The sequence below is a fragment of the Accipiter gentilis genome, chromosome 25 (assembly GCF_929443795.1).
Source record: "Accipiter gentilis chromosome 25, bAccGen1.1, whole genome shotgun sequence".
In the NCBI taxonomy this organism is placed as follows: domain Eukaryota; kingdom Metazoa; phylum Chordata; class Aves; order Accipitriformes; family Accipitridae; genus Astur; species Astur gentilis.
Genome location: NC_064904.1, coordinates 14,929,572 through 14,953,536, shown reverse-complemented (window position 1 = coordinate 14,953,536; position 23,965 = coordinate 14,929,572). Strand labels below are relative to the sequence as shown.

The 23,965-nt window shown below is 44.8% G+C and overlaps 1 protein-coding gene across 1 annotated transcript; it reads left to right on the top strand.

The window, feature by feature from the left end:
• Positions 1-316: 316 nt before the first annotated feature.
• On the top strand, positions 317-21,090 carry PPP1R36 (protein phosphatase 1 regulatory subunit 36). The gene is made up of 11 exons (XM_049828856.1): positions 317-382; positions 5,105-5,169; positions 6,380-6,460; positions 7,176-7,297; positions 7,417-7,483; positions 8,403-8,501; positions 13,012-13,152; positions 17,792-17,837; positions 19,126-19,322; positions 19,410-19,598; positions 20,850-21,090. Exons 1-11 carry the CDS (start codon positions 317-319, stop codon positions 21,088-21,090), a joined length of 1,314 nt encoding a protein of 437 aa, XP_049684813.1.
• The last annotated feature ends 2,875 nt before the right edge of the window (positions 21,091-23,965 follow it).

Sequence of the window (23,965 nt, the reverse complement as noted above, 5' to 3'; positions counted from 1 at the left end):
GCAAACAAGGAATTAGGAGCTTCAATTTTGCACAAATCTGAAGGGAAAAACCGCACCAGTGTTCGTAGTATTATGCCTAAGGACATTATTTATTCCATTCATATAGCATGATCCTGTTTTTAATGAGCAGGCAGAAGTACTTGGCAGGTAAATCGCGTAGTCATGGACTAAGTATTAGCTACTATGAAATTGAATTCTGTACTTGTGTGCCTAATGCAAACAGTAGCGCGCACACACAGAGTCTAATGTTCCCAGAGAAACCAGGGCTGACATTTAACTGCCCCTGGGAAAAGAGGAGGAAATTAATACAGTGGGTATGGAAGACAGAGTCTTGACACAGCAAGAAGAAACAAGAGGCAGAAAAGAGGTGAATGACTGGATGGTGAGTCAGTGATATTTTTGTTGAGTTTATGCATGTTGTTTATTTTCTGGGTGTGATATCCAAATGAAACATTAGATATACCTGAAGAATGGATACATAGACGTACTGTTGAGTGTTCCCAGCTACTGGGATGCACACGGACACACAAACACCACAAGAAACAACATTAAAAGAGGCCTATTAAGGCTGCAAGGTCAGTTGTTCAGAATTATGACAATCAGAGCAAGCCTGTTTCTTCCTTTCTTTGTGCTTATGCCTCATAACCCAGTTTTTAATTACATGGTAACAGGTTTTTTAATTTTTTTTCTTCTGTAGGGCACCTGCCTCAGTCAGTGCACACAATAGGCAGTGTATGCTCTAAGAAGGTAGTATTTCCCCGTTCAATATAAATCTTATTTACTGTGTGCTGTCCAGTCCCAGCTCTGGAGAAGAATTATTGCTTAGGATGTTGCCTGTGGAGCTCATCACCATCACATCTTGAGTGCTTCACAACATATCCATCTAGTTTTCACCCCTGAGATGTGTATAATTCCCACAGAAAGAAGGTGATAAAACAAGTTGGCAAAAGCCAAACACCATCTGTCTGTCGTGGAGTCTTCCACTGGAAATGCCAAGGAGCTGTTTTTTCAGACAGCTTAGTGTTATACACTTGGGCTGTTCAATGTAGAGTTCCCGTTGGCTTCGGTCACAGCTGTGGATACCGAGTCCGGCATTTCAGACTTCCATGAAGCCGGGCCACTTGCTCAGAAAGAAAAGAGCATGCTAATCATGGTCATTAGGGCTGAATGTGGGTTGGAGCGATTTGCCTGGCATTCTGTGACTAAAGCCCATGTGGAAATCAGTTTCCCACGTAGCCTTCAACTGCTTCAACCATTACGCCTTAATTTCACTTCTTGTAATCTTCTGGCTCACTCATTTTATAGCTTCTAACTCTTGCAACAGCTGAGGCAGGGATCCAACCAACACGATGCCAGGCTTTTAATTTTTTTTTTCCAGGCTGATACCCATTTGGGCTGTCAGCACAGGTGGGATGTTTGGTCTTCACCTCTGCAGCCTTAGCTCATGAAATACTTGGGCTGAACTGATCTCCTCCAGCAAGCACTTGGTTAAGGTAGTACAGTCCTGCATCTGAGCATCCCGTCTCCTGCCCTGGTAACTTGGTCAGCCTCGGCGTTCCTGCTAACACTGTTGTCTGTCCTGTCTGTCCTGGGCCAGAGCCAATTCTATCCCACTCTCCACAAATCCATTCCGGATTTGTCTTCATTTTGCCCTGGTTCACCTGTCTGCTGCACTGATTCCCAGGCCCTCCCTGCCTGCCTAGCCAGCTCTGTCTTTAGCTCTCAGCTCCTCTTTACATTCACAGTTGTTCTCCCTGTAGGTAGTTCTCGGTCTTAATTTCTCCCCATCTTTCACCTGGGCTTTTTGTGCCAATTTTCTCCCAACTCTAGTACAGCCGAAGGCTTGCCTCCCCTGCCTCCTACACCGCGAATGCTAACAGAGGTAGCCCTGAGTATCTGCAACGCATCCTTTACTTTTGGCACGACTTTTACTGGAGCCAAGATGGGTCGATGGTGTCCCGAGGCTGATGGCAGCCCCGCTCTATAAAAATGAGTTGATGACCCATCAGTTCCATACCTCCCCCTTTCCCCTGACTGGGAGCCTATTTCTATAGTGCTGCCTGGCTGCCATGGATGAGATCTGAGGTCGTTCCCAAACCTGCTTTTCTCATCCTCTTAAATATGTAACTTGGCTGCCAAGTCATGGATATGTACTTGGCAGCCTGCAATAGCAACTGGAAACACAACATACACAATACGATTGTCAAAAAAAAAAAAAAAAAAAAAAAAAGAGAGATGGCTATAGAGAACAGAGCCAGACCTGCATTTTCAGGCTGATTTGAGATTCCTGCTTAGCTATCCATGAACTGATTGTGTTTGCATGGATAAACCTTTATAAATTACCTAGAGAAGAAAAGATGCAGTGTTTGGAAGGCTATGGAAATGGGGGGAAGTTAGCGACAGATTGTTTTATGGAGATTTTCTTTCCCCACATTGTATTGTTCATTTGTTCTTCCATGTGGTCATGAACATCTCAGTGCCGGTTTCAGGAGTATTTACCCTAGTTAGAAACTATTGCAAAAATTAACGATGCCGTCTTTAAGAGCTGAAAGCACAGGGAATGTTCCTTCTGTCTTACTGACCTGACCTGTCTAGAAGTCTGAGGTCAGGTATTTTCATCTCTTCAAAGTACATACTGGCCTAGTGCAGCTGTACTAGCAAAATTTTCCTAAATTGTGGCTGGCTTTCGCCTTACAGCTGACCTGATCTATTTAGACATGTGGTCTTCCCCTGTCCCCTTATCTTTATCTACATCTCCACTGGCCCTTCTCTGACTCCACCTTGAACTGATGTAAAATTCTAACTCAGCAGAAAGCTTCTCATTTATTTTTGCTGGATTACGATTTTTGACAGTTTAGGGAGCCGCCTTGCTGTGGGGACAAAGATAAAGAATCAACACAAAGATAAATGGTGGGAAAACTTTGATGGGAGCAAGAATGCCTCTTCCATCAACAACCAGCTATTAGGCTGGCTTAGCTGTAACGTGAAACCTCACCCTTCATGGGGACTTGACTTCTTTTGGCAAAAAGTGTTTTTATCAATATAACTTGTACCAATTTTGGGTGCGATCTAAGCAGTATCAGTTATACACGACGCTGATCCACTCTGAATGACTAGTATGACAGATTGTCTGCTTGCAAAAGCAAATGCTTCACAATATCCCAAAGATCAAAACCCGTCCCTCCAAATCATGCCCTTGAGCGACCTGCCTTAGCGTACGGGAATTATTTCCAGGGGCAACTAGCAAATCTTGAGCTGATTGCTCGCATAGGGACCTAGATCATGCCACAGACTTGTGACCTGGTAGACATACTTTTAAATCTTGTAAAGTCCCAAGCTAAGGTACGTTTAACATTCAGAGTGCTGTACAGACATCAATGCCCATAACAGAGGGACGAGGTGCGGCTGCCTTCACCGCTGCTGGTCCTGGGCCAGCAACCAGGAAAACCACTGCAGCTCCCGATCGCCAAAACCACAGTAAGCCCAAATGAGCGGCTGTGGAGATATTATCGTGTGGGGCCAAAATGTTACCCAGGGAAGCTGCTTAGCAGAACTGGGAAGGAGCAGAGCACGCAGACCACGAGTCCCAGTCCACAGAGCAGGCTGAAGGGGGGGGATTGAGGTGCTGGGACCTGCGGTTCCGAGGGAACAGCAGACCGTCACCAGGAGACGGCCGTCAACGGCGCCTGCCTGCGCCCCTTCGCTCCTGGCAGTGTCCCAGGCAGGCGCCATGCCGTCTGTGAGTCTCTCCCCACCTTTCCCAGCTCCATCTTGTTGCTGCTGTTCACGTTCGCCTCTGGAGCAGATCCCGGGGGCCACCGGAGGCCCCATGGGGCGGGCAGGGCAGGACAGGGCAGGGACCTGTCCCGCTGCCCCAGCCAGGGAGCGTGGTGGCCGGGGACAGTCATTCAGCCATTCGTATTAGTGAGAAGCAGCTGAAGTGTATTTTGCAGACACATGAGTGGTATTTTCTCCTTCCTGTGATGCGTTGGTAGGCCTTGCAATGCTTTACTACCACCTTTCCTAATTTTCTTTCATGGTTCATAATCGCCTGGGTGTAACATAAAGGTATAGCATTTGCATGGCCCTTTTCATCCGGGAGTTGTAAACCAGTGTTACAAAGCTGGAACTGAAGACTAAAACAAACAAGTTGAAATAACCACTTTTTGTCAAAGGATTAGAGCCACGGTTTCCTAATACTCATCTCCGTGGTCTAACCACTGCATGGGCTGCTGGCTGCTGACGTGAAATTATTCTGGTGTCCCGTATCCAGCGTTCTACTACCAAATTAGATTGAGCAAGAATTTGTGAGAGCCTTGTGGCTGGCTGGCTGAATGGTACCTGGCAAAAAGTCATGGAAAGCCTTAATGTTTCACTCGGTTTAAATTTGTAGGCAGAAGGATTTCAGCAATAAAGAGTCATTTTGCTTTAAAGGTGACCTGCAAATAATAGGTTAGGGTTTGTAAATCTCTCTTGTTAATTAAGAAAGGGACTAATAGATCTTCTTTATTTCCAGGGGATTTTTTTTTAATGGATTTTTAAAAAAATATATGGATGCTGTAAATGCTGTTACTAGTAGTTTTGTCCAGTGTGTCCCCTGAAGGGTCTATCTGGTGTTTATTGAAAGTTCTCAGAATATCAGGAAAGTGCATAATATATTCCATTTTTAAACAAAGGTTTCCTTTTTCCTGACCCTTAGTCTGTACAATTACATAAATATTAAAAAAAAACCAAAAGAAAACAGCACAACCAAATAAAGGCAATGTGTTGCTTAATGCATGGCTCCATTCGATTTCTCAGTCTTTATCGATTCACTGGCAATCAAAGAACTGATGTTCCTTAGCAAACTTTCAATTATTTATTCATACCCTGAAAGACATAAAAAAGGACAGATATGTGTTTTTCTTTCGTGTGCTGGCAACCTTTAATCTCAGAGAACTTCTGTTCAAATGACTCACACACAAACAACAGCTGGGTGAAAAGCAGACTGAAGAAAAATAGAAAGTGGCCCATATGCACAGTGCTTGCACTATAAATAACTTTCTTGGGCTGAGAACTTGAGCATAGATTTATGACATGGACTCTATATGCTGTTTTCTTGCAGACGATAAAACTAACTCCAGGCGTGTGGTACTGGAAGGATGATACTAACACACTTGAATTTGCAAGGTAAAACAATGATGTTTTGTTTCAAATTAAGCAGGTTTAGGCCTTGATATAGCAGTTCCAAGGAGTCTGATATTGTTTTGCTTGAACATCAGCTGCAGGACAAATACCTTCTTTCTTTCTTCTTTTTTTTCTTCTTCTTTTTTTTTGCAATTGAGTCTGGAGCTCCTTAACTGCTGCTCTGTGGCATCACATTAATGGAGAAAATCAGAAATATGCATTTACTCCGTACTGCTCTCAAGCTGAACCCGCTCCAGAGGGATGGCTGAAAGTGTGTGGCAAGTCCTGCCGTGTGTCAGAAATGTGTACCATGCGCTGGAGCAGCAGTGCTGGACGCCAGGGCCAAATGCCACCCCAGGTGTCTCTAGGTGGAGGTTCACAGACTGATGTTCCCTGCTGCCGGTGTTAGGTATGATCCCGTGCAATGGTGAGCACCAAAAGACTGCAGACCTTCAGGGAAACCACAGGTCTGCGGGAGACAAAGTGCACATAACTGCGCTTCGTGGCAGCTGTGGATTAAGACTTTATCAGGCCATTTAAACCACTGGGGCACCCCCCCCCCAGCACCCAACCTATATCCCCCTGCTCTCTTCTCAAGTGCAGGGCAGGGAGCGTGGCGGAGCGCGGCGGCCGTGGGTCGGTCACACGCTGCCTGCCGCCGCCTCCTGCCCTCCAGGGCATTTTCCAAGGCTTTGTCACGGTGGAGCCAGGCTGCTCACCTCTCTCCTGGTCACACGGCTGCTGCAGGCGCCTTTCATGGTCCGTGTCTCAGCAGCTCCGGCCAACTTCTCCGCTGGGCTTGGGAACGCTGCTGACTCTGCCCGGTAGCTCTCCGGGGAGAGGTGTGAGCTCCCTGGTGACCTCTGCCTGTCTCTGCCCTCAACGATCCCAAAGAAAAACTCTGGAATGGAGCAGTTTACATTTAAAATCTTCCTAAAGCCACTCGAGACACCGATCGCTTGAAGGGTTTACGTGGTGCAGTGCATTTGGTGGCAGGAGACAGAGCAGGAGGACCCGGGGAAGCCCCTTCACTCTTTGCTCCTGTGCTCTTGAAAGCAACATCTCATGTTGACCTCACCACAACCCAGATGTTTTCTTAGTGTCAGTTAGAGGCCAAAATAGGTATGTCTTTGTATCATGGGATGTTGACCTCTTTGTACCGCTGCTAGTAATTTAAACTCATGCTGCTGCATGCTCATGCTCTATATTTCAGCTCCAACCCAGCAGCTGAGGAAAACCTTAAGGAAGGACAAAATATTCCCTTTCAGGAAATGCGTGTCAAGACTTTAAAGAGGTATTTCAATTCAACTAGCCTAGCTCAGAAAGAAACAAGATCATTTGGGTGGGAATATTTTCATCCATTGTCTGAGGATCATGTCTGAACAAAGCGCGTGAAACGGGAAGCCAGCTGTCATTTCAGCAGGGTGGATGAGTGGTCTGAACATAAAAACAGAGCCAGACATGCCTGGTGTTGAATGCTAGCTCAGGCACTAGCCTGGTATGACTTTGGTAAAGTCATTCAGCATCTCTGTTGCTGTTTCCAGATCGCTTAGAACGAGGCAATAATTCTCATCTACTCTAAAGAGTATTGTGAGGTAATTAATTCATCTGTGTAAGGCACTTCAAAGATTAAAGTATTATTATTATTAATATTAATATTAATAATAATAATTTTATAAATTCACAACATGGTATAGCTGACTTTCATCCATTACTTAAAACCTCTTTGATCTAAATAATATAGTTGCAATTTATTATTTTAGCAACTAAAAGAGCAACTTCAGACGCAACCTTAGAGGTGAAATGTCCTGTTTTTCTCAACATCCCCAGCCTGTTTTGTGGTTATAATAGTTGAAAGTTAGTTCAGGATACCTGCCAAACACATTTCACTGCCCGTCCCTTTGAAACTGAGTGCAATGAAGAGAGTACATACCAGGTAGACAATCTTAATATTCTCAGACTGGAATTAACTCTGTGTCCTGAAATATGATATATTGGTCAACCACTAGCATCTTTCGAGGTGATTGCAGTGCAACTCTCCCTGAAAGAAGGCTGGCTGACAAAGAAGGAAAATTGCATAGGCTGTCCAAGTGGCTACAACATGAATATGTGATGTTGGATGACGTCAAATGTGAGTAATTGCTGGTATATCTTATCAGCAAGGCGTCACCCATACAAGTTAGAAGGTTATTTCTACTAACACTAGCAATTTTTTTTTGAGGAAATATTGTTTTTCTCCTCTGTTTTCAGATGCTGCTTTGCTTTTGAAAGAAGCAAATAAGTCACATCCCATGTTGCCAATTGCAGCAGTTATCAGGTATGTCATTTAGAGTCTGGTTCAAGAATTATGTGTGTGTGTAGCTGGTAGTGGAGGGACCAGGGTATATGGGAAGTAGAATATGAAATATCAGAGGTTTAAAATCTCTCATCTGTGAGGTTCAGTGGGAAACAATACCAAATGCATGTTGTCCTCAACACGTGCAGAGAAATAACCCTCTCACCTGTTTGAAAGCCTTCCACTCTGTTACGGAAAGGAAGCCAAGAACTTGGGCCTAAATATCTGAAGGTTGTTATCCATTTTACTCTAAGTTAAATTCCATGTTAGCCAGTGCATCTGCAACACTGTGTGAACCAGGAGTGCTCACACAACTGGGACCCTGGGCTGCCTTCCTGTGCTGCTGCTGTTCCCTTCAGAGCTACAGGGCTCATTCTTTGCTGCTGTCACTTATCAGCATTACTTCTCTATAAGCTAAAGGCGAGGAGGCAGCAGGCAGAGCATTGTGTCTCAGAGGCATATCCCTGAGATCACCAGGGCCATACAGTGGCTGCACTGTCTTTGACTTAGGAATGTATCCGTAGACCTTGTTGAGCCTTAGCCGTACTGTCCTTTCAGAAGGGGACAATTGTCCGAGTCGTCCCCCTTTTCCTTTGAATGTGAATGCCACTCTTCCAGCATGTTCAGTCCAGAAAACATGCTCCCTGGAAGTATGTCTGGTGATATCCAATTCAATCCACTCTTCAGTGTGTTTATTGGACTCTGTTAGTAATTCTTTAAAAGCCTTCAAAGTCTCGGTGTGGAGTGGAGTGCTTGCTACAAATAGGTCTCAACCATATAGCTGACATTTGGTATAATGCAGACTCTTGAGCAGAGACTTTGTTCTTTTTCGTAATGGTCTGGTGGTGTCTATATCTGCAAATCTGCAGACATCACAGTGACCTTTCTATCTTGCATTTAGGAATGAGAAGCTAGATATCTTCCTCATGGCCCTGCTCTTCTACCTATCTTTTTACCTGGAAAAAATTGCCCTGGAAAAGAAATGCAGATCCTTGATTTCGTGAGTACAGGACTTTAGGGGTATAAGTACACAGAGCTTGCCTCAGCAAATCTGGAATCACAGGGCAGTCTTTCGTGTCAGAATCGGTGGGATTCTGCATATGAGCAAGAACTTCTTGCTATACTGGCCGAGTCTATGTATAGAATACTAAGGAGAAAAACTCCTTGGTCTCACCATGTATGTCTCCCGTCCCCTTGTCCTCTGTGCTCTCCAGGACATAGGCTCCTCTCGCTATGTAGAGAGAGAGGTTTTCTGGGAGGGTTTGAACCCTGCTTTGCCCCAGCCTTGCCCTGAGTGGCATGCATGTTGTTCACGTGGCACGGCATCACCGTAGTCTCCCTTTCAAGATGGTGGCTGGATCCAGTCCTGCTGCAATGGAGTCACCAAATAATTTGGCTCCTCAAGGTAATGCTGCAATTTGAATAAATCATTACTACTGCCACCAACGTTAAATCTATGTGAGTGCCCTGGTTTGAATTAGCATCCCTTCATGCCATTTCCCAGTAATAACATTAGCATCCAGTCATTTCTGCTTGCAATAGAGAGCAGCAAATAGTCACAACTGGGTCTGCTGGGGGTTAATTTGTGCTGTGGGTCACATCGCTTTAAGACTTTGTTTCTAAATACTTTGCAAAGCAGGTTCAGATGACTCTTAGGTGCTGGAAACGTGTTACAACATGAGGAATATATGCTAGGAAAGCAGTTCCCAAGTAAGGGTGTGTGACCATGCTTGCTACCTTGCAGAGTAGAAGTGGGGATGTCAGGGGAATAGTTTAGGAGCTGCTGTGTTAGAGGGTTATGTGCCTTGGGAGAAAGCATTGCAGAGTTACAGACCATGATTGTAAGAAACTTCAATGATTTTCTGGAGTCTATAATACTCTCTGAGAATTGATTGACCATTTTCTTAAAACACTTAAATGATTACTTACTTCACAATTCATGAAGCCTTGATATAAAGAGGGGCTGATTTATCTGGATTGAAGACAAGACTGTTGGGGGATTGCTGGCCTTCAGGAATTGATTTGTTCTATATCCGTAGATTGCCAGGTGTTTCTTTCATTGTGGAAGGAATAATTCATAAATAAAGAAAATCATCAGCGTAGGTTCATACATAAAGGTTGTAGATTCAGTTGAGGTGTTCTGGGCTGCAATTTACAAAATGATCCCCTCGCTCTTGGCTGGTAAAGGGCAAGGAGGCCACTCCATGGGTCATGACACCTGCCGTGGTTTAACCCCCAGCGAGCAACTGAGCACCACGCAGCTGCTCATTTACTTCCCCCCACCCAGTGGGATGGGGGAGACAATTGGAAAAAAAAGTAAAACTTGTGGGTTGAGATAAGAACAATTTAACAGGGCAAAAAGGAAGAAAATAATAATGATAATAATAACAACAATAATAAAATGACAATAATAATAATGACAAACTGGAATGTACAAAACAAGTGATGCACAATGCAATTGCTCACCACTCGCTGACTGATGCCCAGTTGGTTCCTGAGCAGCGATCCCCCCCCCCCCACGCCAGCTCCCCCCAGTTTATGTACTGGGCATGATGTAATATGGTCTGGAATACCCCTTTGGCCACTTTGGGTCAGCTGTCCTGGCTGTGTCCCCTCCCAGCTTCTTGTCCCCCTCCAGCCTTCTTGCTGGCTGGGCATGAGAAGCTGAAAAATCCTTGACTTAGTATGAACATGACTTAGCAACAACTGAAAACATCAGTGTGCTATCGACATTCTTCTCATACTGAACCCAAAACAGAACACTGTACCAGCTACTAGGAAGAGAATTAACTCTGTCCCAGCTGAAATCAGGACACACCTCAATATGGCACATATCATCTACTGGTGTGGCAAATACAGAAACAGACTGAAATAAAGAGGGCTTTGGTCCTACTGCAGTTTGGGGTTATGTTTCCTGGATCAGGGGGGCTCTGGTTAGTAAGTATCATCTATAAGCACTGGATAAACCCATCCAGGAGAGACTTGTCAGTGTGTTCTGGCATGCAGTGCTCTCAAAAGGCTCCTGCCTTTTGGTGGGAAACATGTATTGACTCTCTACTTCTACAATGCTGTTTTGTTTAGATTCATTACCTCCCCTGAAGGGAAGTGTCTTGCTTGTTAGGATTACCTGCATGCAGTGTAACATCAGAGAAGCTTAAAGAAGACACACTTATGCAGAAGCAGGAATTCAGCATATTGATCTACTGAAGTATAAATACATGGAAGGAAAATAAAATGACAAAAGGCAATTTTATGTCCTATTTAATGCTGAAGCTCATCCTTAATGTTTTAACATCTTAGCTGACTTGGAGGAACAGGGAGCTATTAATTATGGTGTGAAGAGCTTTCTGATACTGCATCTTCTTTCCCTGTTCAAGACTTCCCATTTCTTCTGTTATCCACTTGCTCTAATTCTCAACTTGGTATGTGCTATATTTCAAATCAAATGTAGCAAGGACTGTCTTTTTCCTCCTGTGAAGTAAAGTTCTGGAATGGTCTTCCACTAGGAAGTAGTGGGGGCAGGCAAGAAAACTGCATTTTTCTGAAGGTGGAGCTTCCTGAGCTTGTGAAAGGGATTTTATAACTACTTAATAGAATCATAATGACAGAAAATTATACTTGTGATAAGAATCCTTGGGTTTATGATATGCTGATGTATTCGAGAGGATGGGAAACAAGATTACATAGCCATTTGTTTTCCTGTATCTATCCCACATAAATCCCATGCTCAGAGCGGTTGCTAGTGGCCTGCTCAGGAAGAAAACCGCCCCCCCCCCCCCTCCCCCCCACCTTCCTCCAAGATACAATTTAGTTCCAGAGGCTTTTTTCCATTCCTGTGTAGTACTGGCTATGTGCCACAAGTAAAGACAGACTGGAGGCAAGACATGCCTGTACCATTTCATGTTTCTCGTTAGTGATACCTATAATTTGCTCCCAGTTAAACTGACAGACAGATTACTTGGAGACAGGGCTTGGTGACTCGCCTAGTCCTTTATCAGCCTCATGTTCCTATATGACAGACACATCCAACAGTTGTGCAGTTCTCAAGCTGCTCTTCTTGTAGACCCTGTGTGATAACCTAGTAACACAGAAAACAGTGCTGGTTATTCCTGCTCCTAGCTGGTGTGTTTTGGGGTTCCTGCCATTGGGGCTGCCTATGAGAGATGCCTAACTCATCTGTTGGGTCTACTTTTGTCCACAGGGAGCCAGGCCTGATGGTCTGAACAGCTGTCTCGAGCCCAGACCATGTAGAAGTATCAGTGTCCACAGTGCCTCAAGAGAACATCTAAGACCATCCTGGCTTCAGAAGTCATTGCTTCTGTGCATTAAACTTTCCTTGGAGAAAGAAAGTATTGGAAAGGGGTTCCTATCAGAGAAATCAGGATGAATCTGGACATCTTTGACTTCTTGTGACTTTGTCTTTTGTTGATGCCAGGCTGATTCTTTGTAAATCCAAGCCGGAGGCTTTCCTGGCTTTTTCTGGATTCAGGAAGATCTTTTACCTACCTTCAAAAACAACCAAGCAGTTTTCTAAAGCAGTGGGCATGAGGCATTCCCCCACTGCAGACAGCTTGGGAGTATTCACCTCTGAAATATGTGACTCTAAGAAAAAGAACTCACCAGCGGTGGATGAGACATGAGTGGAACAAGGCCTATTATTTCTGTCCTGCATTTTCTTTCCCCTTTAGTTTCTGCCTGTTTCTGCTTCCAACCCTTTCATGTCTTTTGGGGAAAATCTGCTGAATTTTATGAGCAATTATCCTTGAGAAGCCCAGAGTAATTGTCCTAATTTATTAAAGGTGGGTTGTGTAGGAAGCTTTAGAGCTGGAGGCCATCAGGCACAGGACAGATAAAACCAACTCTCCCGAGTGTGAAAGGAGGCTGGTAACTTTTAGGTAACTTTTAGGCCGGCAGCGCTCCCAGGCACCGGCAGACAGTCAGGCGGATTATAGGGGAAGCAGAGGAAATGGAAAGCTTTTTGGTTTGGCATTTCCTTAGTGTTTGATCTGAATTGGTTTAAAATACAGGCTTGCGGTGTCAGCCGTTCCTGTTTAGAGGCCGTCCCAAAAGCACTTCGCGTGCCTTTTTGAAGAGGAGTAAGTGCTGTCTCTGAATGAGCCAGACCCACTGCTCCAGGCTGCCCGGTGACAGAGCCTGCGCCCCGAGATACCTAAATGTACCTCCGAGGCTTTTATGCAGGCTGCAAAAAAAGCTTCATAAGCTACGCAGGATCAAAGACGGCAACCTGACGGGCTGTGGGCATGCACCTTGTAAGTTGTGTGGGGCAAGAGAGACTGTCTGGGCCCAAGGCCCAGGCCTCGTGGCCCCACCGGCATCGCCAAGCTGGGCTGGAAGCGCCTGAGCCCAGCCTTGCTACAGAGGGGTTCCCTGACGGGGCTTATGTGCCTGAAAACCACACTTACATCCCCAAAACAGCCGCTCTTTCTAGCATCCCTTGTGTCCAGAGCACCTTCCCGGAAAACTTTTTTTCCCCTTTTTGTTTTAAACAGGACTATGATATTTTTAGACAAGAAAGAAATGGACGACGTGTCGGCGAAGTTAGCAGTGGCCAGGATTCACCTTGCCAAGGCGTACTCTAACCTGGTCCTTGGAGGAGGCATGGCACAGCAGTGCCACATGTGTAGTGGAAGGTAAGCCAGTCCCTTCTGGGGACTCTCGCTACGTCAAGGGCCACAGCAGCCCAGGGCCAAGGCCTCTGTTGAGTGACACAAGTGAATGCCCAGGGTAATAAATGTCTTGTGAGCCAAGGAATCACAGAGGGACCATGAGACAGAGAAGTGTCCCTGCAGCTCTATCTCATCTCATAACCGACTCCAAAAGTGTTTCTGGTGAGCTGTTGCCAACTGATTTGGCCACAGTGACTTGCAGGAGAGCTCTGGATACCAGACTGGAAAACTCTAGCGCTGGTATGTGGAAAACTTGCTAGATACACAGAGCAGGAAACTTTAATGGCTTCACCATGAAGTCAGCGGGGCAAAAATCAGTGCCAGCCCTGGATCTTACCCCTGCCACTTCCACTTAACTAGGTCTTGAAAGCAAATGGTTACGTACCTGCTGGTTGCCAGTGATCCTAGCATAAATTTCCTCTAATGCCAAGTCTGAGATAGCATAAGACTAGTCTAGCAAATGAAGGAGACCGTCTTCCTGAAGGGCAGCAAGTGAAGGAAGTAGAGACAAGAAGAGGTTGTGCTTGGGCACTGGAAGTGTAGGACTCCTACCTCTGAGCAGGGACGACAGTACATGGCTTTTTCGGAGTGGTAGAGACCAACTGCTCTTTAGATGCAAGGGTCACAGCGATGAAACCCATAGTGGGAATTAAAAAAGAAATTGAAGAAGGCAGGGGAGGATGGGAGGGTGTTTGAAAAGGCAGAGAAACCAAGGGAATGATGAGGACAGGAAAAGGGGAGTTTTAACAGGAGATGAAAGTGTTGTGGTTTAACCCCAGCCGGCAGCTAAGCACCACAGAAAATGGTTAATGGAAGGAGAACGTAATGACAGAGAGATCATACACTGTGCTAGTGTTAGGGACTCTTTCGTCAGCTGTCTATGCACCTGCACAATGTTTCTTTTCCCTGGCAGTAGAAAGGAGCTGGCAGTCCCCACCCAGCACCCCAGTCCCATGGGATCTTCTCCGAGCAGCTTCAGGCAAATTTTTTCAGTCAGCTGGTGTGAAACTGCTGCCAGTTCCCCAGAGGAGTCACAAATATTCACCTGCCTTCCTGCAACACAGCTCCAGGCAACCTTGCCCCTGGCTGGGGTGGGGGAACCTGGGTTTCCTTCTAATCAAGAGGAGAAGGTAACCTGTGAAATGATGGAGTCAAAGGGGAGCTGAAATTGCTATCTCAACAGGGCTTTCATTTTAGTGTGCCCCATCCCACAAGGTGCTGGATGCTGAAAATTAAGAATGCGTTCCCTCTGCACCCTAGCATATCGGCATTTCACCGGGCACTCCTGGGGAACAGTATTCTCTGCCAAATCCCTGCTCCCAGATTCCTGCTGAGCAGAGGCATCCTCTTAACCTTCTCACTGGTTGGACAGGGAGGGTCATGACAGCATTTCGTTATTTCTGTTGGGTGGCCCTAATTTCTGCACCTATGAAGAGTCCATTGGAGGAACTTATTGCAGAAAGTAACTTGAAGCCAAGAACTGGATGCAGCTGGATAAAACAGCCTGTCTTATAGCCAGCTAGTTAGCTCTGCTGCTTCTTCACTCACTCATAATGTCTGGTGGATGGGAATGTGCAGGACTGAGGCAAGCAAGAGGTCTAGTGGCAAAAAACCACCAGCATGGGAGTGAGAGCGGAAAGCGGAGACAAGAAACTCTGTTCTTTAATATTTCCATCACAGCGGGGGTTAGAGGCTGGCAGTGGGTTGGGATGTTGGTGTCCAGGCTGGGAAAACACAAAGGCTAGAAAAGAGCTGTGTCTTAAAGCCTTCATGATATAAGGTGCTGTATGAAGAGAGACCTCAGTGAGTTACTCATAGCAGGGTGGCGGTAGCTGACTACAGCTGGCTTCAGAGTTAGGCTAATGCTGAGCGTGTTATAATATAGGGCACTTCCCATACCATACTGCAATTACAGAAATATAATCTTTTCCAGGCTGACTCAGTTTAGCCTTAAATGTTATCTGGATCCTCCCGGACCATTACATGAACTACCAAATACACGAGCTAGGGGACAGAACTGGTTAAGACTCTTAATTACAAAAGATGGTTAAGAATTTTTTGAGCACATGTGCTTTTGGATGGGGAAGGTCCTTCATCAAAATGGAAACTGTAGGGAAGGTTACTTCTGATGAAGCTCTTTCAACCTGAAAAAGCTGAGAAACTATTGATAATGTACCACCCCCGGTTTTACTGTATTTTCTTATAACCCAACTATGGGTTCATGATGGTGTTGAAGCTTTTGCTTTTCACTCTAATTCACCATAGCAACATCTTAATGAAATCTTATACTGTGTTGGTAAACTTGCTTTCCCTTCCCGATCTGCCAAATGTCTGTGTATGTGTTCATATGAAATTATTGATTTTTCATGTAAAGGTTTTGTCTAAAATTTTAAAAAGGGAGTCTTAGGTGGAGAACACCTTCATCTTAACAGTTTACATGATTTGTAAAATGCAGCATTAAAATCCTATCTTGATACTATCCCAGACTGGAATTTGAGAGAGTTCCTCCAGACCTGTTATTTGTGTATGTTAGCATTAGTCCTTTTGTGCCTCCAACGCTGAGGAAGGAATAGGTGTGTCTGGCTTTCTCCTTTTAAGTTGATGGGGATTGTGCAACCTTTTTGTGGTGCCAGTTTCCTTATAGGCATTTGTCATAATGGGAAGAATACAGAGTGTTCCCAAAGGTACATGCATCAATGGTGCAAACGCAGTCGAGCCAGCCCTTACTGATCCTTGAAGCTGGCTTGATCCATGGGCAATTAGAGTCACAGTTGCAGCAGAGGGAGCTGCTAAATGGCACATGAAGCATTTCTTCCCCATGTGCCTCTATGCAGAACAATAGTCCTTGTGGACGTCCAAAGCCACTATCATCTTGCATCCAAACCCCACGCTTACTGCACCGTCTGCCCTTGGCTGTACTGTCCTCCTCTTTTATGCATGAACTCATCCCATCCCCCTCACAGCTCTGAGAAATCAATATTACTATATTACTAGAAGGCGCGATGCTTTTTGCTCACTCTTTCACGTTTCTTACAAGTCCTGTCCTGAAGCTTCTTGCAAGTTTGATGTTTTCCTGACCTTTTCTGTATTTTCCTAGGTAATTAGCAACTGTGCCCTAGACATGGGAGGTGCCTCCTAGTTCAACACTTATTTTAGGAAACTTTACTTCAAGCAAGTCTCTTAGCTTAATACCTCACCTCAGGGAAGAAAGCACTGGGAGAAAGAAGGGTGGAGACCCCTGGCCTTATTTGACTGTAATTATTAGCATTATTTTCTGTTGCTGGCTTCTGCATAGGTTTGTCTGTTAAACTAGGGACTGGTTCTAAGACACTGCATGAGCTGTATAATGTTAAAAAGTGAAGCTGGGTTTCACATTTAGGTTTAAGAAGCTGGGGTCACTTTAGGTTTCTCCGCTCTGGCACTCTGAAGACAGAATACTGTGCTTTACTAGAATTCATAAGGAATCAAAAGCATCAGAGTTGTTCTGGGAGTTCTGCTTTGGCAAACGGCCATGCCATGGTTGCAGAGTCAAGCTTCTTTTCCCTTGCACAATATGTGAGGTGTCAGCAGGATTGTGGCTGGTGGGAGCCAGGTAGGGAGATACATGGTCTTCTTGATCAAAAAATCAATAAATAGAAGTCAGAAGGTGGCAAATAGAACTACGGGGCTGAAAGGTATTACCTTCATGGTCTGCTCTGCATCGATGTTTCTGGGGTGATGGCAGCTGGGGATACCCTAGATGTGTGGAACACTTGATGTTATCAGGAAGATAAGGGACATGTCAGGAGTTGGTGAGTTGACGCAAAGACAGGCTTTCCTGAGCATCTAGCAGGACGAAGCCAGCTCTGTGGGGATCTGTAGGCTAACAGGGAAAATTGGCTTTCATTTCCATGAGGGTGAGTTGTGCCATCTCCAGGATAACTGAGTGGCTGCTGGGATGTGTGCATCACCCTCAGCTTTAATGGCTGTTTCCATGAGGGACAGTCATTTGGCTTTGTGTGAGAATCCCCAGGCTCAAGTGGGTGGCAAGAGCATCTCTCAGGTTTCCACTGGGCAAATTGCTGCTTCTTTAACAAAGGCCCTTTGTCATTCTTGGGCATGTTTTACATTTCTTCTTGGAGATACATCAGGCATCTCCTTCCTGGTTTTCAAGTTTATTGTCTCAGCATTGACCTGGCTTTGTGCCCTCCGTAACTCTGCCTGTTGCGCTTCCAGTGATGTCAGGAAGAGGTTTTTTAATGACTTCAGTGGGAACCGGGTTAGATCAGTGCTGACCACTTTTGAGAGGCCCATGCAGAGAGCTCAGCCTAGATAGCATAGCAGGGGAGCCTCGCCTGCTCATCACATCCAGCTTTGTTCTCTGTCAGATTGAATTAACTGAGCCATACAATATTTTGCGTTTTCTCCTTCTGAGGCAATGCAGGAGTCCTGCATTTCTCTTGGACAGTGGGTCTCCACATGCTAGTAATGAGGATCTACCAGCAACAACTTTATTGCCCTGGTGAAATGCCAGCTTGGCATAACCCCATGAGTCATATTCAATGCTCTGTTCAGAGAACTGAAAGGACAACTGCTGCTATTAATTTTGTGCTCTTGTTCACAGCCTTAGGAGAAAAACATCGCTGCAGAAAGATCGGGGCTTCTTTGAGGTAAGAAAAACACACAGATAAACAGAGAGTGTGACTGTCAGCCCAGAGGATGTCTCTCCCTTGCACATCCAAATGCTTCTTTCCATTTTGGTTCCCCCAGTAGTTTACCTGTCGGGCAGAGTACCTAGAATAAAAGTTTACCTCTAGGGCCTAGATGTCCCTGTAAAATACCATCTCTTTGCCCTTCAGCCCAAGCCTTTTCCCCTTGGAGTCCTCAGCCAGGGAGTTTCAGTCCCTTTGTGGCTCTCAGACCCCAGGCAGTTCCCAACACAGCCTGAGGTCCATCTGGGAAGTCTGCTCTATAGATTTCTTCTCAGCATTGGCCTCATAGTTTCATCTCTGTTGGTAAGAAATTTTACAGCCTTCTTTTATTTCCATTGCCCATAGCGACATTTCTAGATGCCAATAAGCTCTTCTGGCCTGCAACATACAGCTCCATCAGCCATTTATGAGACTCACTGTGTAGCAGGGCTTCAGCAAATAATACAAAACAGCTGGCCCCAAATTATACTTTGTACTTCATAAAGTGGAAGCCTTTCCTTGGAAGAGGGGAACTGTGGGACAATTCCAAGGATACGCAGCAGTCCCAGCAATGCCATCGTTTCAAGAACAGACTTAGTAGAGATATGATTTACTGCAACTTGATACAGCATATGCCAGGGATCACAAACATTAAATAGGAATGAAAAGCTAGATTTTGTTTTTTTAATCAGCAAGCAGACATGCGGAGGTGAGATGCAATGAGTTCATATTTGGTTGTAATATTTTTCTGGGATCATAATGCTGTCATTCAGGGTGGGGATCATCTTGTCTACCTGCAGCTGCCCAAACAATAGCTGTCCAGTCAGACCATGCCCTTCGGCTGCCTTGACAGTCATTGCAGAGAAGAGAACCTCAGCCAGAGGGTGAATTGTTGCCTCTTGAGATAGATGTGTGCGATAGGAGCCCCCACAGAATGAGTCATCCCATCAGTCTCTTTCCATTGATTATTGAGGGAAACTGGGTGGTGATCTCAGGCTATCTCCTTAGTTTCTAGCAGCAAGACTAAGCCAAAGTGGTCAGAGTTGAGCACGATGAGATCCATCTGAGCTAGCTCTGTTTCTAGCCTCATCTGTCTGCATACCATTAAATAAACTAGTCCTCTCAAATCTTCACTGATGCATGCATGGTAAATTTGATTCCAAATGGTTGCTGGCATTTTAGTGGAGTCATGCCAACCTGCACTCTGGGATGCAGTGGGACTCTGGGCCTTTTCCCAGTGAAAAGGAGATCTGTGTTTTCAATTTAGGGCTTCTACAACTTCTGCAGCTATGTGTCTTGGCTTGTGTTCAGACGGAAGCATTTCCAAGTGATTCGGGAAGAAATCGGCAGGCTGCTTTGCTCCGACATGTTCAATCCCGCCTTAAGAGACAGGAACAACGTTGACTTGCAGAAACCAGGAGACTGGACCGCTGATGCAAACACAGTGAGATTCCCATATCTAAGGTACACATTTGACACACTGGTGAGTCCTTAGGGAACCTGACCTGTCCGAATACACTGAGGTAACACCTGCATTCGTTTTCTTTCAAGAAAAGTCCATGCCAAGCATCCTTCCTTAAACAGCATGGTTCACCAGCGCTCGCCAGTGCTCAGCACGCTGCTGCCCTTACCGAAGGACAGTGCTCAGCACCTCTCCCAGAACCACTACTGTCGGGGCAGAGACCCTCGACCTTGCACGTGCGATGGCCTGCTGGACTTGTCAGAACTGTTCACTACCAAGTAAGGGGCTATTTCTCTGCATAAATAGATTTGGTAGGGCTAGGAGGAAGGGTGTCTGACAGCTAGCTCTTCCTCACCAGGAGAGGGACCATTGGACTGAGGATTTGGTCTACACAGGAGTTAGAGAGTAAGAGGAGTGTAGGTCCCGAGAGACCTGAGAGACCCTGAAACTTGGAGAGGTAGTACTTTTGGTTAACTGATGGCAAAGCAGCTGCTGTCCATCGTAGTCCTTTGTTAAAACTCAAAAGTTTTCCGGGGAAAGGAAATATGCTTTAACATAAATTTGAACAGAAATCAATCAAAACTTCTCAAAATCAAAATGGGATGTTTATTTTTTTCCCCTCTCATGATTCATTCTAGTTTCTTATTTCTTCTTGACTTTTAGTTTTTAACATTGTTTGGATCAGACATTACTGATGTGCTTTATTCCAAAAAAGTAATTTTGTTACTACATTGTACTTCAAAAATATAATTTTGATTGTAATAGAAATAGAACCTTTTCTTCTGATTCATGATAAAACCCAAATCCTTCAAGCCTGGGTACACCACATGGGAGGAATTCCATTTCTCATCCAGCCATGGTTAACAGCAGTATCACTGTAGTACTTTTTAATGTAATAACTCATGTAAACAGGACCACTGTAAATCAGTTTTGCTCTGTTGAAGTGTATGTAAGGCTCCCTGTTAGATGTTCCCTCATAAGTCTTTTTCTACCTGGAAATTAGAATTTGAGAATTTCTTTCATTTTTCTGCATCTTCAGAGTTCTGGCAATCTAATGAATGTTACAGCACTGTACATGCAAAATCTTTGGACATACCTACAACACACGACCAGCAAGCCTGGTATTTCTTGAGAGTGTGAAATTCGCTACAAATGCACACATAATTGTTTTGTGCGTGCTTTGGAAGCTGGGTGCATCCTGAGCATCTTGGCTTTATAGCTTATGCAGAGAGTCATGTAATGAATATGTAATAGGGCCAACCTTTCCAGGGAGCGCTGAGCTTCACTTGGACATATACAATTCATGTTGTGTGCATGCACGCTCCAGAAAGAAACATGACATGGTGTGCAAGGTGCTGAGGGTATAAGCATGGTTATTTGTTTTTCCCTGGGGGAGAGCAGATATTCTCTGCTAAAGGAGGCAAGATTCCTTGCTGGTTTACCTAGGAAGCATTACAAATCTGTCCCCCTTTCTCCTGTTTTCCTTTGCTTTATTGTGTCAAGCAGATTAACACCATGTTTTCTAACAGGGTGGGCATCATTGGAGCTCATTGTAGTGAGTTAAAATTTCTTATGAGCATGCCTGATGGGACAATGGAGGAGGAGGAAGAAGAGGAAGAACAAGACCAAGGAAGAGGAAGAAGTGGTTTCTCTATCCTGACAAATGACCTCAGATTGCCACCTCTGAGAAGCCCCCAAAACAGGCTTAATAGTCAGAGCACTCTGGTCTCAAGAGCAGTGGCTGAAGGTGACTGTAATGAGAGCAACTAGCAGGCATGGTATCTGTGATGAGTGGCACGATTTCACGTTGCTAAATAAATCACTTTGAAACTGCAGCTTACGGAGCCTAACTCACTTGTCAGAGGTGGGGTAGTTCAGCACACAAGGGCCCTGACTGGGTGGCTGAAGACCTGGACTGTAATTCCTGGTTCTGTCACTAACAATCCCCCTTCATCTTAATGCCTTCATTGCACCAATTCTGAGAAGATTATTTTATTGACTTATTTTGGGAAGTGCTTTGACACCTGCAGATGAATATGATTATTGATTTTAATGTCAACCATCTTTTTCCGAAAGGTTTAGCAAAGCAACCAGGAGACACAACTTACTACAGTCTCAAAGTTGCTGAAATTTCGCTTTTGAATGAAGTTACTCTGGAATCTTTAATATATTGTGTTTACTTTTTTTTTTAATTTCCATCATCTCTCATTTTGTTCTCAGATATAGCTAGCCTAATTTATGACTCATTGTGAAATAAGTATAGCAAAGAGAAATGCTGTTATTTAAAATATCTACCAAGTCTTCATTTCATTTTATCTTTTTAGAGAGAGATATATATTTATTTTTATCATTGATTTTGCATGATTGGGAAAGCAGATCTTAGATATTCAAACTTAAAATATGCAGTTGGGATGTCAGTATCTTGAAACAAAATGAATTCATAGTGTCATTTTACCTATAAGACTATCTGTACATGCTAATCATTAGCATCATGAGGAGGATGTAGGATGAAATCCCGACTTTGTCATAGTCAATAAGAATCAATGAAAAAATAACGGATGATTAAACAGTGGAAGAAAACCAGAGAAGTAATATTTTCATCATTGTTAAAAGGAGAAATTTGACACGTTAGTGCTGGTTTGGAAGTTTTTCAGCAAAATATATCTATGCTGGATAAAAAAAATACAATTTCCCCTTGCAATGTGTGTTCTAGTTTTTAAAAGGATGAAATTTTGCAGCACAATTATGATGAGAAATTTACTTCTTCTGGAGTAACCAATAGTTCAGGGACTAGATCACTTATGTGGGATGGCCCTGCACTGCCTTATTGAGACAGACACTTGAACTGCAGATTCACAGCTATTATTTAGTCTCTTCACTTAGACTGGCAGATGTTATATTAATGCCTAAGTAGTATTGTGGCCTAGGCTTGTTTTCCATGTGTCAGGTGAGTCCTTTTACCATTGGATGAGGCTGTTGTCACCTGCGGTTTCTCTCTCAAGCTTTTCATTAGACATCTGTTCTGGTATAGAGCAAAAATATTTTAAAATAACATCGTAGAAATTTTGAGGGATGGAAATCACATATTCTCTCCCAAAGGAGAAGAAATATAAAAGATATATTTAGAACTGTGTGTGAGACTGCCTTATCTTCCTCATAGATGTGATATGGAATGGTACGCTCTTTATTCAAAATTAACATTTCTAGGTTATACATTCATTTTGGGCAGGGAGGTTAGTGCTCATACGGTCTGAAAAATGGTGACGAGACCTTGAGACGGTGCTTTAGTTGCAGGTTTTCTGAAAGCCTGTCTGGGCCAAGCATGTGCAACTGTCTTTCCCAGCTGCACGGGTGACTCCTGGATGGTACATACCTGGCCAAACACGCAAGAGGCAGTTGCGGTATCGTTGCCCTGCAGCAGCATGTTTTTCCTACCGAATGATGCAGCAAGATGTTGGCCAATACCTGGAGCCGAGGGAGGCTGCGGCACAGCTTCCTTCTCCTGGTCTTGGGAGAAACCTTTTGGTTCCTGCATTAGGAGACCTCTGTGTGCTGAAGGAGGGGTACGGCTTTGTCCCTCTAGCTGTGACACCAGGACCTCCCTGTTCCGGGGGTTGACATCCCGGTACACTAGTCCTTGCAAAAGGGCCTTGCTTTGTCATGGCAAGCAAACAGGCATTGTATGGGGCCTTAGAAAGAGTATGAGGGAAAGGCATCCTTTGCCACATCAGTCCTGCAGGGCAATATGGACTGTGGTATGTGCTAATAACTGGGATTTGTGAAGAGTGCCTGCGGTGCCTGGGGCAGAGATTTCACAGAGTTGCCTATGGTGGGCCTGGGATGACAGGAGAAGACCAAAGGGTGGAGCACGCGCTCACGTAGGCAGCAAAGCTCCTGGATGCAAACAAGCTTTTTGTGCACTGTCACTTACCTACAAGGTCTGCGTCACTGCGGAGGGGAGAAGTGCTGAGCAGCTGCTGGTGTTGCTCAAAAGTAGTCGATGAGCTACTCAGAGTGAGAGATGGTGCTCAACATGCTATGCTTGCCCCTCTCCAGGAACAAGGCAGGTTCTTCACGGTCTCCTTAAGGGAGCAGCCCCATGGGGCTACTTTCTCGCCATGAAATAGTGAGCAACAAGTGACTTCTTTTGGCACGCCGTGTTCCTTGGACAAAATGCAGCTCCAGACCAGGCATGGTCTCAGTTATTTCTGTCTGCACCTAGAACATGCTGTCTGGCTCACTCTGCAGGATTTACCTGGGTAAAATCTAATGGTCCTAGTGAGCTCTGGTTTAAAACACTGTGATCGTCAGCCAAGCCCTCAGCCATGGCTTTGGGTCTAAGTTTTCTGTGGTATTCTAACAACAACCTTGAACTTTCCAGAAAGGATTGAGAAATACCTTGAAGTTCAGATCCTTTAGTCAGCAGAGTCCTTTCCAGGGCTGCCTTCTCAGCGTTAAGTGTCTGCTTCTTCTGAGGTAATGTATGTCTAACACAGACAACCCATGCTTGTTTAAGCATGTAAGCAAGACCTGGCAGCCTTTCACACATGACAGTGAGTCATCCTTCCAGCAGGAGAGAGTGAGTCAGAAAGGGCAGTTGACAAGCTTTATTTATCAGTCTCCTGTTATTTGGCCCAGGAGAATT

What these genes read in the sequence shown, in the direction of transcription:
- PPP1R36 (XM_049828856.1), top strand. Translation starts at nt 317, where the DNA reads ATGGAAGACAGAGTCTTGACACAGCAAGAAGAAACAAGAGGCAGAAAA. An exon ending in CGTGTCAAGACTTTAAAGAG is followed by an intron (nt 6,461 to 7,175) that starts GTATTTCAATTC and finishes GTCAACCACTAG; the next exon opens with CATCTTTCGAGGTGATTGCA. An exon ending in TGCCACATGTGTAGTGGAAG is followed by an intron (nt 13,153 to 17,791) that starts GTAAGCCAGTCC and finishes TCTTGTTCACAG; the next exon opens with CCTTAGGAGAAAAACATCGC.